The sequence below is a fragment of the Besnoitia besnoiti genome (genome assembly GCF_002563875.1).
Source record: "Besnoitia besnoiti strain Bb-Ger1 chromosome Unknown contig00014, whole genome shotgun sequence".
Taxonomy (NCBI): domain Eukaryota; phylum Apicomplexa; class Conoidasida; order Eucoccidiorida; family Sarcocystidae; genus Besnoitia; species Besnoitia besnoiti.
In genome coordinates this window covers 1,346,404-1,359,335 of record NW_021703916.1, presented here as the reverse complement: position 1 = coordinate 1,359,335, position 12,932 = coordinate 1,346,404, and the positions used below count along the sequence as shown (strand labels likewise).

The following is a 12,932-nucleotide window of genomic DNA, read 5'->3' as shown; positions in this document are numbered from 1 at the left end:
CTTCCTCTTTTGAGAGACACCGCATTTGTTTTGAGAGACAGGGGCCGTGCTGACTTCCTCTTCAGGCTGCATGTCTTTGCCTGATTCCTCGGATGCCTGAGTCCCTCTCTGTTTTTCTGCCTGTCCCTTTCGGGAACGCGTAGGCCCTGTTTTCGTGGCGTGCGGCGCGGCTGCAGTGCGACTTCTGTGTGCTTTTTTTTCTCTGCAGACGCTGACGAACGGCACACTCTTCCAGTCTTCACCGAGGCTGATGAATCACCTCTTGTCTGCGATTCACTTCCTCCTGGTTGGGTGCGCCAACGGCCAGGGCTCCAGTCGCGAGGGCGGCGAGGGGACAGCCGGCGGCAGTCGCGCGTCGGGCGCTTCCCAGAGGCGCGGCAACCGGCCCTCGACGCCGTCGTCGGCCGCTGCCGCAGGTCGAGGCAGAGGCGCCGGCGGGGGGGGCGGCAGCGCGGCGGCCTCTGCGTCGGAGGCGAGTGCAGAGGCGGTGGAGGCGAACTTGCAGGCGGCGGAGACACCTGCCCGCGTGGCGGCAGGCGCGGCTGCAGGAGACAGTGCAGCGGCTTCTGCGTCGGACGAGGCCGGACTAGAGCAGGGCGAGGAGTCGCGCCCCGAGCAGAGGGCAGCGCAAGCGGAGAACCACAAAGACCACTTGCCCCGGGCGCCCGCCGCCAGGAGCGGAGGGGGCGAAGACGCGGAAGGAGGGAAGTCGACCGGATCCGGTTCTCTGCCGTCAGAAGACAAAGAGAACACGATGCTGCGCGTCGTTTCGCCGACTGCAGGCCGCTCTCTGTGCCAACTGCTTTGCTCGCCGAGCGTCGCCGCGTCGTGGTCGCAGGGAGTGTATACGCCTCAGCAGCGCGAGGCGCACCAGCAGCAGCTGAATTTGGTGGCGAAAATTGTCGGCAGTCTATACCGGTCTCCGCAGCATCGGCAGTGGGTCGAGGAGGCTCTGAAGCAGAACGCCACCGCGCTCAGCGAGGGCATCAGCCTCGAACTGGGGCTGCTGGCGGAGACTCTGCGCAGTTCGCTCGACTGCCTGTCTCCCGGAGCCGACTCGCCAGCGCCGCCGACGCTCAGTCCCCACGACGACCTGTGGAGACGGCGGGACTTGCTGGATCCCCAGCTCGCGGCCTTCAATCGTCTGTGTTCGACGCTGAGCGACGTCCTGAATCAAATCGAAGAGCAAGCAGGTTCTGGAAAGGAGAAGGAGAAGGAGCAAGTGAGAGGCGGCGAGAGCGAGGGCGAGCGGGCGCCTGGAGCCAGTGCGTTGGAAGGCGCCCGTGAGGGAGAGGGAGCAGAGCGCACGCGCGGGCAAGGCCGAGCCGCGCGCGACCGGCGGTCGCCGTGGACGGCGTCGCAGGGCGCGGCGCGCGACCGCAGAGGACGAGCCGGAGACGAGCAGACAGGAGAGGAAGACTCGGAAATGCGAGAGGGCGCGGGCACGGGGGATCGCCGCGAAGGCGAGAGGACGTCGAGTGCGGGCGGCGAAGGACAGGGCCCCGCAGCGCTTCAGGCTCTCGAGGCGGCAGCCCTGGAGGCCATCGAGGCGGTGAACTCGGTGGCCATGGCCTCGACGGTGTCTCCCCTCGGGCGCGGGGCCTCTGGGCGCGGAAGAGGCGCCCGCGACGGCGAGAACGCGGAGGGTCGCGAAGGCGGCGGGTCGGCGTCTGCCTTGTGGGCCTTCAGGAATTTCTTCGACCAGGCCGGCGCGAGCTTGATCTGGGAGCAGCTGGACGATGTGCTGAGCGCAGTGGAAGAGGCGTATCCCTCGCTCGCGTCGCAGGTCTCCTCGACAGGTGGCGGTCCAGTGCTGGCTGCCGCGGGCGAGACTCGCCGGCGGCGCCGGGGACTTCCAGCCTCGCCTGCGCTCAGCCGCGGGATGTCGCGCGAGAGCGACGCGCAGGAGATGCGAGGGGTGCCGGAGGCGGACGGCGACGAGGGCCGAGGCGCGCGCGGCGGCGACCACAGCGGCCGGCGACGGAGCCGGCGCGAGGAGGAAGAACTCGGCGAGGAGGAAGAAGAGGAAGAGGGCGGCGGTCGACGACGCGACGAAGACTCCGCGTCCTCTCCCGCCGCCGCGACGACGGCGTCTCCGACCGACGACGCGGCCCCGCTGATTCTCTCGCAGTTGCTTCCCATTCTCGAGGCGTATCTCCAGGTCCACCAGATGTGCATTGCCGCCGACTACGGCGTGAAGGACGTCGCGGAGCTGAGTCAGTTGGATCTCTTCTCGCTCGCCTCTCAGGCGGCGAACTCGCAGCAGACGGGCAGCGGCAAGCAGAAGGCCGAACACTCCGAGCAGGTTGAAGACGGGCGCCTGAGCGCGCCGAACTCCCCTGCGGCCCCCGCCGCATCCTCGCCCACGTCGCCGTCGGCGGCCAGCGTCTCCTCTGCCGGCGTGCCTTCGTCCGCGGGGCCCGCCGTGAGCCGGCGCCACGCAGAGTTGTGCTTCTTTGGGGAGAAACACCGCGCGTCGGTCAATGCACTCATCAAGCAAACGCCTTCGCTGCTGACGACGTCGCTCCAGCCGCTCCTGAAGCTCGCCCCCATGACGGTCGCCTTCGAAAATAAGCGGCTCTACTTCCGCCATAAGATCCGTGAAATGCGGCAAAGCGCCCGCCTCGAGACGATTCGCCTCTCCGTGCGCCGAGACCAAGTCTTCACCGACTCCTACCACCAGATCCGAATGCGATCAGGTAAGAACGAGAGAGGATGCGGAAACGTAGAAAAATACGCGCCCCTTGAGCAGGAGGCGACGCAAACTGGCGACTTGGGTACCGAAACTCTGGCTGCCGGGGTCTTGGCATGCTGTCTTCGCGATGGAGGTGCTTTCGCTTGTGCCAAGGGTCCTCTTCCGCGTCTCAGCTCGCTAGTGTGCGCGGCACTTTTCCGTTCCACTCTGACTGGTTGCTGCCTGTGAAGCGCATGCGTCTGCTAGGTCTCAGCGTGCATGCAAAAGGTTGTCGCTGCGCGGGGGGTGTCTGGCCTTCACACGCGTCGCGTTTGGGTGTCTGTCTTTCTGTTTCAGGCGAAGAAATGAAGGGGAAGCTGAACGTGCACTTCACCGGCGAAGAGGGCGTCGACGCTGGAGGCCTCACGCGCGAATGGTTTTCGCTCCTCGCCCGCGACATGTTCAATCCGAACTATGCACTCTTTCGCAGAGAAGGCGCTAAGAGCGAGTTCAATCACCCGAATCCGCTCTCCTCTATCAACCCTGAGCACCTCCACTACTTCAAGTTCATTGGACGCATCATCGGTACGTCTCGGCTGCCTCGGAAGTAGTGTGATGCGGCATGCAGAAAAGCAGACATAAGGGCTGGCATATTCATCCGCATCCACCGACCTGCGGACTCATGTCTCCTCCTCCTAGCCTAAATACGGATATCTGCATCTATCCATCTCTATCTATCCAGGTATGGAGGTCTCCAAGTACTTCAGCATGCGGGAGGGCGGCCGCTGTGGGTAGGAGGCTTGCTGTGTGTGTACTTTCCTCCGCACACACGTAGATAGCGGCTTCTAAGGGGCGCCGGTTGGTTTCGTTTCCAGATGCAGAGGGGGGTCTGGTGACGGGTTTCGTGAGTTTGTCTCTTCGGGTTTCTCCGCCTTTTCAGGCAAGGCGCTGTTCGATGGTCAGCACCTGAACGCTTACTTCTGTCGGTCTTTCTACAAGCACATGCTCGGGCGGCGCTGCGTCACGGCGGACGCCGAGAGCATCGACCCGACGCTTTACAACAACCTTCTCAAAATGCTCGAGTATCCCCTCGAGGACCTCGGCCTGGATCTCACCTTCAGGTACACAGAGAAAGCGCTCTGAACGCGAGTGTGTCTTTCTGTCTGTCTCGCCACACGCGGGCTGCTTCTCAGAGTGAGAGAGGCTGAAATGTATGCCCCTCTCTGCATGGCGCGCGAGCGTACCGCGTCTACGCTGCGGGAGCGGCAGCAGGACGCGGAGGAATGGTGGACGCGTCCAAAAGCAGTTTGCCTTCACTTTGCCGTATTTCCAACGACCGATGCGTAGCTAGCCATCTCTTCGTGGATCCGTGTTTGTTTACTCGGGACCCCAGCCCTGGGTGGAGTTCTGGACGACCCGCAACGCGAGTATTCGCGTAGATCTCTCTGAGGACGCCGAGGTGGACTTCATGCGACTTTGTGTGGAGCTTGCGATTCTGGCTCGATGCAGCACGGAGGTCGACGAATTCGGCATGCACAAGGTTGAAGACCTCATCCCGAACGGGCGAACAATCGCGGTGAGTGTTTCGTCCCCGAACTGCTCAAGAAAGCCGCTCTCTGTATTCTTTTCTCCGCGTTGAAACGCTCGAGTTCTCTGGGGAGGCTCGCGGACGAACTGTCTCCGCTCAAGCGCGTCGTGCTGCAGTCTCTGTCGTCCTCGGAACCTCGTGGGAAGCGCGGCGCGTCCTTGGTTTCTTGTGTGAAGGGGTTCGACGACGGGCCTGCGCGCCTCAAATGAACGGTCTTTTCTCTGTTTTTTCTGTACAGGTCACGGACGCGAACAAGCATCTGTACGTCCAGCTGATCTGCCAGCGCAAGATTGTGGGCGGCATCCAGCAGCAGCTGGAGGCATTCCTCTCCGGTTTCCACGAGCTCATTCCGCCCGCGCTCATCTCGATTTTCGACGACAAAGAGCTGGAGCTTCTTCTGTCGGGGCTCCCCACCATCAACCTCGAGGACCTGCGCGCAAACACCGACTACGTGAACTTTTTGCCTACGGACCAGACGATCGTGTGGTTCTGGGAGGTGCGTCTAACAGAAAAAGCGAGCGACTCTGAAGTGAAATTTTCTGAGAATGCAGAATCACGCCTTAAATAAAATTGATTCAAGCCGAGGAGCAGGAATATCCTGTAGAACCGACCCCGCAGCGCCGAGCCAAGTCTAGCGGCGTTTTCACCGTCAGCCTGTGTGTCGCGAGTCGGTTCTTCGGCGCGTCGAGTTTTCCCCTGTCCAGTCGCGCTAGTCACGAGCTGCGGGCGTGAGAAATGGGACAGGGCCTCTCCCGTCAACTCTAGAGATAGAGGTTTCCGTGGCGTCGTGTTTGGTTGCGTGACACGCCTTCTCGAGGGTGCGGCCAGCTCGGCGAGGCGCGACGTGGGGAAGATTTCGTGACCTGCCCAAAGGCTCCTTCCAGCTGCATGCACAGGGGCGCAAAAAGTGTTCGTGTTAGTGTAGTCGCGTGTTCAGCAGCGTATTTTTGTGCATTACCTTTTTTTTCTTCAGGTTATGAACGAATTGGATGAGAAACAGCGCGCGGCCTTCCTGCAGTTCGTAACAGGCACGTCGCGCGTGCCCCTGGGCGGTTTCAAATTCCTCGTCGGCATGCGAGGACCGCAGAAATTCTCCATTCAAAGGTGCGAAGAAACATCACAAATTACCTTCACCCGCGTCGCGCTTGCCTGCTACCTCTACCCTAGAAAACGCGGCCTCGAATTGAAGGCCAGAGATACAGTTCCCCGTGGTTTCATGTGCTTATTCACATGCAAGCACACCTATATACATAATATTTATATATATGTAAATTTATATTTATGTGTATGTGTTCTGGGCGCATTGGAGAGCAGAGCGTGAGGGCTGTGGTGAGCACGCAACCCTTCACCCGCCGTCCCGCTCTTGTGTTTTTGCGTAGGAGCAGGAATAAGGTGCTTGCCGGCTTTCAGGCAGATATCTATGTAGCTCTTTGTGCTTCCGCGATGGAGAGAGGCGGGCGACGGATAGGTTTCAATAGTCAGTTAAAAAAGTGAAAATAGCTGTTAATATATTTTTTTACTCTACATGTACAAGTAATAAATATTGAATAATAGAATTTTTATCAATTCCAAATTCTCCGAATAAAACTGGATGTTCCATTCCTCAAGGGGGGCGTGGCTGTCCCTGAGTGTGTTCCGCGTGCCCACTCGTGCCTCTGCAATTTCGCTGCAAAAAAACGAAGGATTTGTTTTGCGTCTTCCCTTCTTTTCAGGGCCTATGGCGAGAACAAGTTGCCGACCGCCCACACCTGTTTCAATCAACTGGATCTCCCCGGCTACAGCAGCAAGCAGGTGCTCAAGAAGAAGTTGCTTCTTGCCATCACAGAAGGCAAGGAGGGGTTCGGCTTCGTCTGATGCCAAGATCTGGCGAACACCTTCGTGCAGGCCACAGGCTTTGTATCATGTGTATGGATACAAGAAGGTGCCGACGTTTTATATGCATGTAGCTGTTGGACTGACTGCCGGGGTCGGCCGTGAAATATCTGTCATTCCCTAAACCTCAAAGTGAAATACATGTTTGACCGTTTAGTTTCTCAGCCGTTTTTACAAGATGCATAGAGAGGGTTTTGTGGATATTTTTGTTGCACGCATTCTCAAGTTCTTCTCATCCCTTCGTAGCTGAGAAGTCTGGAGCGTGAGCGAGCCCGCGGCGTCCTTTTTTTGTAATGGATGCGCCTGAGGTTGGACAGGGTGCTTCGTGCTCTCAGAGCGGAGGCGGCGGCTCTCACGTATTTTTTTGTTTTTCGTATCCGCAGTTTTCTATGCCGCACACCCGTTTTGATCTTTTCTTTTGCGGCTGTACGTGTTTTATCGAACCTTCTGACAAGTCGTTGTCCGCAGTTGGCAGGACCCTCTACCTACCTGCCTTGAAGGGAATTTCACAGGGCGCAGGCTGTCCTCAGAGTCTCATCCGCACTCGGCTCCAGGAGTGCCTCTCCTGGCTCTTTCTCACAGCTTCCAGTTTGTGCTTCCCTGCGTGTAGCGCCCGTGAGCTCGCAGCTGAGCTTCGCTGTTTAGAACCCAATTCAGCTGCAGTTTACCTCTTCACTGTCCGGGCCAGTGGCGAGATGCCTGCAAAGAGCCTCTGTCTGCTCTCTCGCAGCCGAAATGCGAGTTTGGTACAATCTCAATTTCCTTTCTCGCCGAAGTCACGCGCACCATTGGATATTCGGCACCCAAGAAAGCCTGAGCCTAATGCAGAGTTGTTTACTTCAGCAGACTTCCCTAGCGCGTCCGTTGGTGGATTCCATAAAAGAAACCGCCTGGTACGACTAACTGAAGGGTCGCCTCTCTAAGTCACCCATCTTACCACAAAATCACGATTGGAGGCGCGAGATCCAAATTACATACACGCGGCTCCCGTCTAACAGAACAAGACGGTTCATTCAAAATTAGTTTCGGATGCGCAGACAGGCACACACGGGAAACGTACGTGGGTACGGTATTGATAGCACCCCCCCCCTCCCCCCCGTCCCCTCACAAACGCTCCACGACTCCTTCGACGTGTTCTATTCACAGAGTTCCTCGCTTGAGCAATATGGGTGCGTGCAAAGTGCCATATGCAGTCGTCTGTCTCCTCGCCCTGGCCATCTTCGCCTGGTCACATTTTCTGTTCCTCTTTCGCCGCCGGGATCCCCCCCGGGGGCGACACATAGACAGTCACCGCGTGCCAAGAGTTGTTGAGACACCCTCGAGAGTTCCACAGCGGCCCACACGTTTCGGGCTGCGAGTTGCTCTTAGCGTCCACAGCGCGACACAGCAGCTGCAGAGGGATCAAGCCGTTTTTCAGCTTCTCTCGGCGTTCTTCAGTGCTCCTTGAATTCGGCTGCGAGCAGGCAGAGGAGGAAGAGCCTGCTAAGGCGGCCAGAACACTGGAGGAGGGAAGTGGAAGCGTGGCTGTCCAAAGAACCCTGAGACGGCGACACCACCAGACAAGACCACAGGCAACTGCATTGAAAGGCCTGCCGTTTTTGCGAAGAACGAAATTCAAGCATGCGGACTATCAAGGAACACACAGCAAATAAAAACACATAGGGAGATCACGATATATGGCGTTGCAATTGGTGTATTTCCAAACCACCCTGTGTATTTATATAAATACATATGTATTTCATGCAGCTGTAGGTGGCAGCAATACCCCCCGGACGAGTATTCGTGTACACAGAGATTTGCATAAAGTAGTATGAATAGCCGCCAGAATGGCATGCCGCTTGGAACTGCATTTCCGTAGATACGCCCCTTTCCTGTCACTTGATTGGTAGGTATCTTTGTCGGTGTCAAGTCTCTAAGCGTATGACAGACTGACAGACTCTCTCCCTCCTCGCCTACCAGGACCAAGCTTTGTCAGGCTCTGGTTCGTCTCGCGCTGGCGTCTCCGTTTTGCGCGCGTCGTCGCTATCTTCTTCTTCCTCTTCATCCGGGCGGAGCTGGAGATCTGCCGTCACCCACGTCTTGCCGCCGTCAAGTGAAACGTCCACGCGGACGACGCGCGTTCCGCCGCCGCACCAAGCGTAGCCCCTGAGGAAAGAAAGCGAGTTGCGATATGCATGCCACCATTCCAACGGGCAAACGTCGTCGTCCAGTAGTCACCAGAAAGTAAAACGGCGACGCTTCACCATCACGTCTTTTCTAAGGCGCTCTGATCGCCTGATTCACTCACTTGAGGTCGACCTCGTCAGCACCCGGGGGAAGGATCGAGTGTGGCGTTGGAAGGCAGATTGCCGACTGAATTGGAAGATCTAGAATCGAAGGTTTAGATCGCCACTCTTCAGTGCTCGAAGGGGTATCGTTCGGAGACATGATCCTGACAGAGATGTTCACACAGAAGCTCCACAGAAAAATGGGCATGCCGCCACACTTGAACTGCAGCCAGTGCGTGAGCCATAATTCAGGTATGCGGGATGACCTTTGTGAAGTCAAGTATTCCGTCCTGGCCGCGCCCTATAGCATTCGATGACGCCGCACCGCTCCCCAAGAGCCGCTACACGAAATTGAACTCAAGCCTCTTTGAGTAGCTACCGGTAATGCGTGCATGCGCAAGCCTAAATATACGAGGCGAGGAATGAAGGGCCGGCCACGCAGGCATGCCGCAGCGTACACGCCATCGGTGGAATAGGTGACTGAAACACGCGGTCGCAAACCATGTACGGGCGCACCCTCAGCCACTTCCATCCCTCTTTCGCTTAAGCGTAGTGCTGCAGTTTCCAGTTCCTGGCGCTATCTTCCGCAGTGAACACACTATCTATATGCATCCGGCGCCTTATCCACCCCTGCATACGCGTGTGTATATCAGGGTACGCCGAAGTATGAACTGCTCTTCGCAGACGTAGATGTTCATCTGTGTAGAACTAGATATATCCAGGACGGACGATTTCACAATTCGGTGCGCCGCGACAAAGTGAAAATTTGCTGCGCAAGTTTCTCACTTGTAGTCTTGTTGCTGCCAATGCGAATCGCTCTCACGGGGGCTGAGGGTAATTTTCTTCAGCCACTTTACAGACCTCGCGCCGACAGCGCCTGGCACGATCACGCGGACCGGGGCGCCGTGGTCCACCGGGAGGTCCTTGCCATTCATTTCGTAGGCGAGAAGCACGTCGCGACTGCCGAAGCTTGTCGCCGACGAGAAGGGCTCCTTCGCGGTTGCGTCTCGCGCGCTTAGCCCCTCCAGCGTCCGGCCTAAGATTGCGCGATGGACGGGAATGGAAGCTGCGTAGCGCGTCCCCGTTAGAGGGTCGCAGTCGCTGGAAAGGGACATGAACGCAGACGGCGATACGTAGAGGAAGCAAGGCACCGAAAATAATATCGCGTCTTCCACGCTAACGCCCCACCGCCACTCGAAACGCCGTCTTCAGCGTGAAGAAGAACAGGGAGACGGAGAGGAAGAGACGAACAGGAAAGAGAGGGCGAAAGCAGAGAGTAATCATCTCATCAGAAGCCACACCTCGATAGTTTCTCTTCGGCTCCCTCGTGGCACTCTTCCCTTCACTCGTCAAAGCACGCAGCGCTCCCCTGCGTCCTCCATCGGCCAGTCTCCACCACAGCTGCCGAGAAAGCGAACGTCTGTGATGGAGAAGGCACGCGAACGAACAATCGAAACCTCTCGCGCTCTCCAGTTGTGCACTCACTGGCCTTCAAAATGGACGTGACGAATCCCCAGTTTTCTGGCCTTCTTTTCGTCGATGCCGCAGTGCCGTAAAACGTCTGCGAGCAGACAGCCTGCCGGAGGGGGAGCAGGCAGGCGCTTCGGGCATCCGCAGAGTTTGTGAAGCGAGTGTAGGGACTTGCTACAACCAGTCAGTGCATTCACACAAGCGGGGATATGCGAAGAATGCGTTGCGTATATATATGTATATATAGATACATATGTATATATATCTCTTCCGAAGAAAACATGCGCTTTGTTCGAAGTCAGATTTTGACTGTCTGCTATCGGAAGTCCCTCAGGTAGGATCACGCTGCTACCCGAGGTTCCTCAGCAGTCGAACAGCACCAGCATTGTCCCAGAAAGCATGCCACAGACAGCGCTGAGCGAAGCGAGCAAACCGATCTTTAAGGAAAACCTGGAACTGGAGCGTACCTGTCCATAGAGCATTTCCAATTGCGCCTCCTTGCCACTCCAGCCCTACACACACGAAAAACAAGCGAAAGACAGGCGAAAGCATGAAAAGGACACGGCACGAGAAGCATTTTTCTGCTCAATCGCGTTCGGTCACGCGAGACAGGCCAAGAGTTCTACGAACCGCATTTGAGTATGCCGCTCTGTCTGTACGCACATTTATATGTCCGTACTTCGTTTTGTGACTGATCTGAGGGTACGCAGATATGCTCGCGAAAACAGATGCATACCGCGAAAACAGATGCATACTCGCGTATTTACACGTAGTGATGACTTTACACTACCTCTGTATCCCGAAACGTACTCGCTGGGCTGTGTGCTGAACAGATTCATCAGTGCAGTCTACATGATGGCAGCGAAGCATGAAGGGCAACCGCCGTGAGAGTCACAGCACCAGACCTCTCCAAAAATATTCGAGGACGCTTTCACCAACTGAGCCTTAACGTTAACGGTCATACGTGTTTGTGTTGGCAAACACAAACATATAAGAGGTTGTATTTCTTCGTAAGTCTACACATGCATTGAATATGGGGGTCCGCAGATGAATACCCCGAAACAAAAATGTATATTGGTATAGATTGTATCTACATGCAGGGTCGCATGTCACGAAAACGCATGTACCTTTGACTTGCTTGGGAGTTTTCAGGTTAAAATCATCTCTACGATTTCCTGCACACTGAATGGCACAGGGTACGTAGTGCGGATAGAAGTTGGTCTTCAGCTCGGGGAGTGTGAGCGACGCCAGGTGCTTCCTCTCTCCATTGGGGAATTCAATCTCGATCTCGACCTCGTAGGATTCCGGTTCAACCTGAGCGGTCAAAAAGACACGAAACTGCCGTGCGACGCCATTCAGGAGGGGGTAAAATCTACCTTCGATGAACGCGCCATATAATCCCTTTGTTTCAAGCCTAAGCACCTACCAGCGCACGAAACTTCTCTCCGTGTGCTTGCAAAGAAAAGCTTGTACCCTATCGTATATACACGTGCATATGCAGAGTTAGGCGCGAAGCAAATGCCCGAATTTCATATGATGCCGCCCGTATACTACAACAACAACGGTACAACATGATATACAGGTCGCGCCTTAGGAGAAGTAACCGTTCCTGGCTATCTTCTGAATCTGCCGGCCGGAACGATCCGTACACTAGCGAACTCGCAGGGTGCTCTCAGTTATATATACGCCAAACGGGTTACTTACCTTGGGTACAGGCAAGTGGTTTCTAACGAAGAACAAGTCGTTTGGTGTGTAGAAATCGTCCGTCAACAGGGGAAGAGGCGTCTCTGCGTTAAAAGGTCTTTCGCTTCGTACAGTTAGCGCAGGATGGCGCGACGGTTCGTTGGCGTAGGCGTCGCCTATGGGCGAATCTCGGTCCAACTCAATTCCTTCCTTTTCGTAGTTGCCGATGCGCATCGACTCGAGGAGCTCGTGAACCGCAGCCAAGTTGTGCTGTCCATACACCAGCCAAAATGGATCCAGCTCTCTGCCCACAGCGAGCAGCAGACGTTCTCGCCCTCCGGGATGTTTCTCAATGAAATCAGTGACGTCGTAGACGCCATGGCGATAAGCAACCCAGAGGCGATGCCCCGCGCCCTCCGTCCCGTGTTGCCGCAAATCTGAGGTTTTGTAAAACGGCAGGCCCTCGCGCACGCTCCCCGCTTGCGGAAAGGCAGGCGAGGACGGAGGCGGAGCGGAAGCTGGCAGTGGAGGCACAGAGGAGACAGAAGGCGAAGCAGAGGAAGAAGACGACGAAACAGACGACGGCGCTGACGAAGGTGATGCAGGAAGAGATGAGGACGAAGGCGCTGCAGACGCATCAGATGATCCCGTGGTAGGGGAATCAGAAGGCGACAAAGCAGAAGCGGCAGAAAGGGGGGAGGAGAGAGCTGATGACGAGGAGAAAAGAGAAGGGGCGGAAGAAGGAGACGGCACAGCGACGCGAGGTGGAGTGACCGAATCCAGGTCAAGGCTCTTGCAACGGGAGACGGCTAGCCGACGAAACCGCCACAGCCAAGGCAGGTAAGAGCCGTTCTTTGCGGCGTGATGATCTCGAAAGGACGCGCGATGTGGGGAGAGAGAACGGGATGGGGGCGAACGCGACGACGCGTAGGCAGGAGCCGCAAGAAGGAGCACAGCGACGGAGAATGGCCAGAAGGAAAGGGGGAAGCCCTCCTCTGGGGAGAGCTCCTTGAATATTTTCCTTCGCTTACCGCTCTCTCCTGTCCCTCTGACTTCGCTGAGCCGGATCTGCAACAGCAAGTCTTCCTCGGGTCTGTTTTTCGCGAGCGGACGAGCCAAAAAGGAGGAACTAGCAGGGCAAACTGAAGCTGTGCCCGTGCGCGCTGACATGAATGAGAGTGAGGAATCGTTCGCATGGATGCCGCGGGGAACGGAGGCCCGGCGAGCGGGCGACGAGGGTAAAGGCAGGGCGGAAGCCCCGACAGCAAGAGAGAACGAACGGGACGAAGAGATCCATCGGAGCGTGGCGCGGGGACAGCTTGGCAACGAAGACCGACACGATGTACACACACAACACGGTCCTGACGCTGAGCGGATC

General features: G+C 57.0%; 2 protein-coding genes across 2 annotated transcripts in view; one reads left to right on the top strand and one right to left on the bottom strand.

Annotated features, from left to right (window-relative positions):
* BESB_026620 (uncharacterized protein) overlaps nt 1-6,116 on the top strand; it is a gene marked incomplete at both ends in the record, with an annotated part of 35,213 nt that extends 29,097 nt beyond the window's left edge. Inside the window, 7 exons of the mRNA XM_029361342.1 lie at nt 209-2,699; nt 3,032-3,259; nt 3,615-3,795; nt 4,184-4,250; nt 4,501-4,758; nt 5,236-5,366; nt 5,975-6,116. Of these exons, the coding sequence (XP_029215697.1) occupies nt 209-2,699; nt 3,032-3,259; nt 3,615-3,795; nt 4,184-4,250; nt 4,501-4,758; nt 5,236-5,366; nt 5,975-6,116 (3,498 nt within the window). The remainder of the gene's footprint in view (nt 1-208; nt 2,700-3,031; nt 3,260-3,614; nt 3,796-4,183; nt 4,251-4,500; nt 4,759-5,235; nt 5,367-5,974) is intronic.
* Nucleotides 6,117-7,362: 1,246 nt separating this feature from the next.
* BESB_026610 (putative sulfite oxidase) lies at nt 7,363-12,724 on the bottom strand (the record flags this gene model as incomplete). Its single annotated transcript, XM_029361341.1, has 8 exons — nt 7,363-7,672; nt 8,091-8,279; nt 8,422-8,565; nt 9,188-9,502; nt 9,887-9,977; nt 10,339-10,383; nt 10,999-11,185; nt 11,576-12,724. 8 exons carry the CDS (start codon nt 12,722-12,724, stop codon nt 7,363-7,365), a joined length of 2,430 nt encoding a protein of 809 aa, XP_029215696.1.
* Between the last annotated feature and the right edge of the window lie 208 nt (nt 12,725-12,932).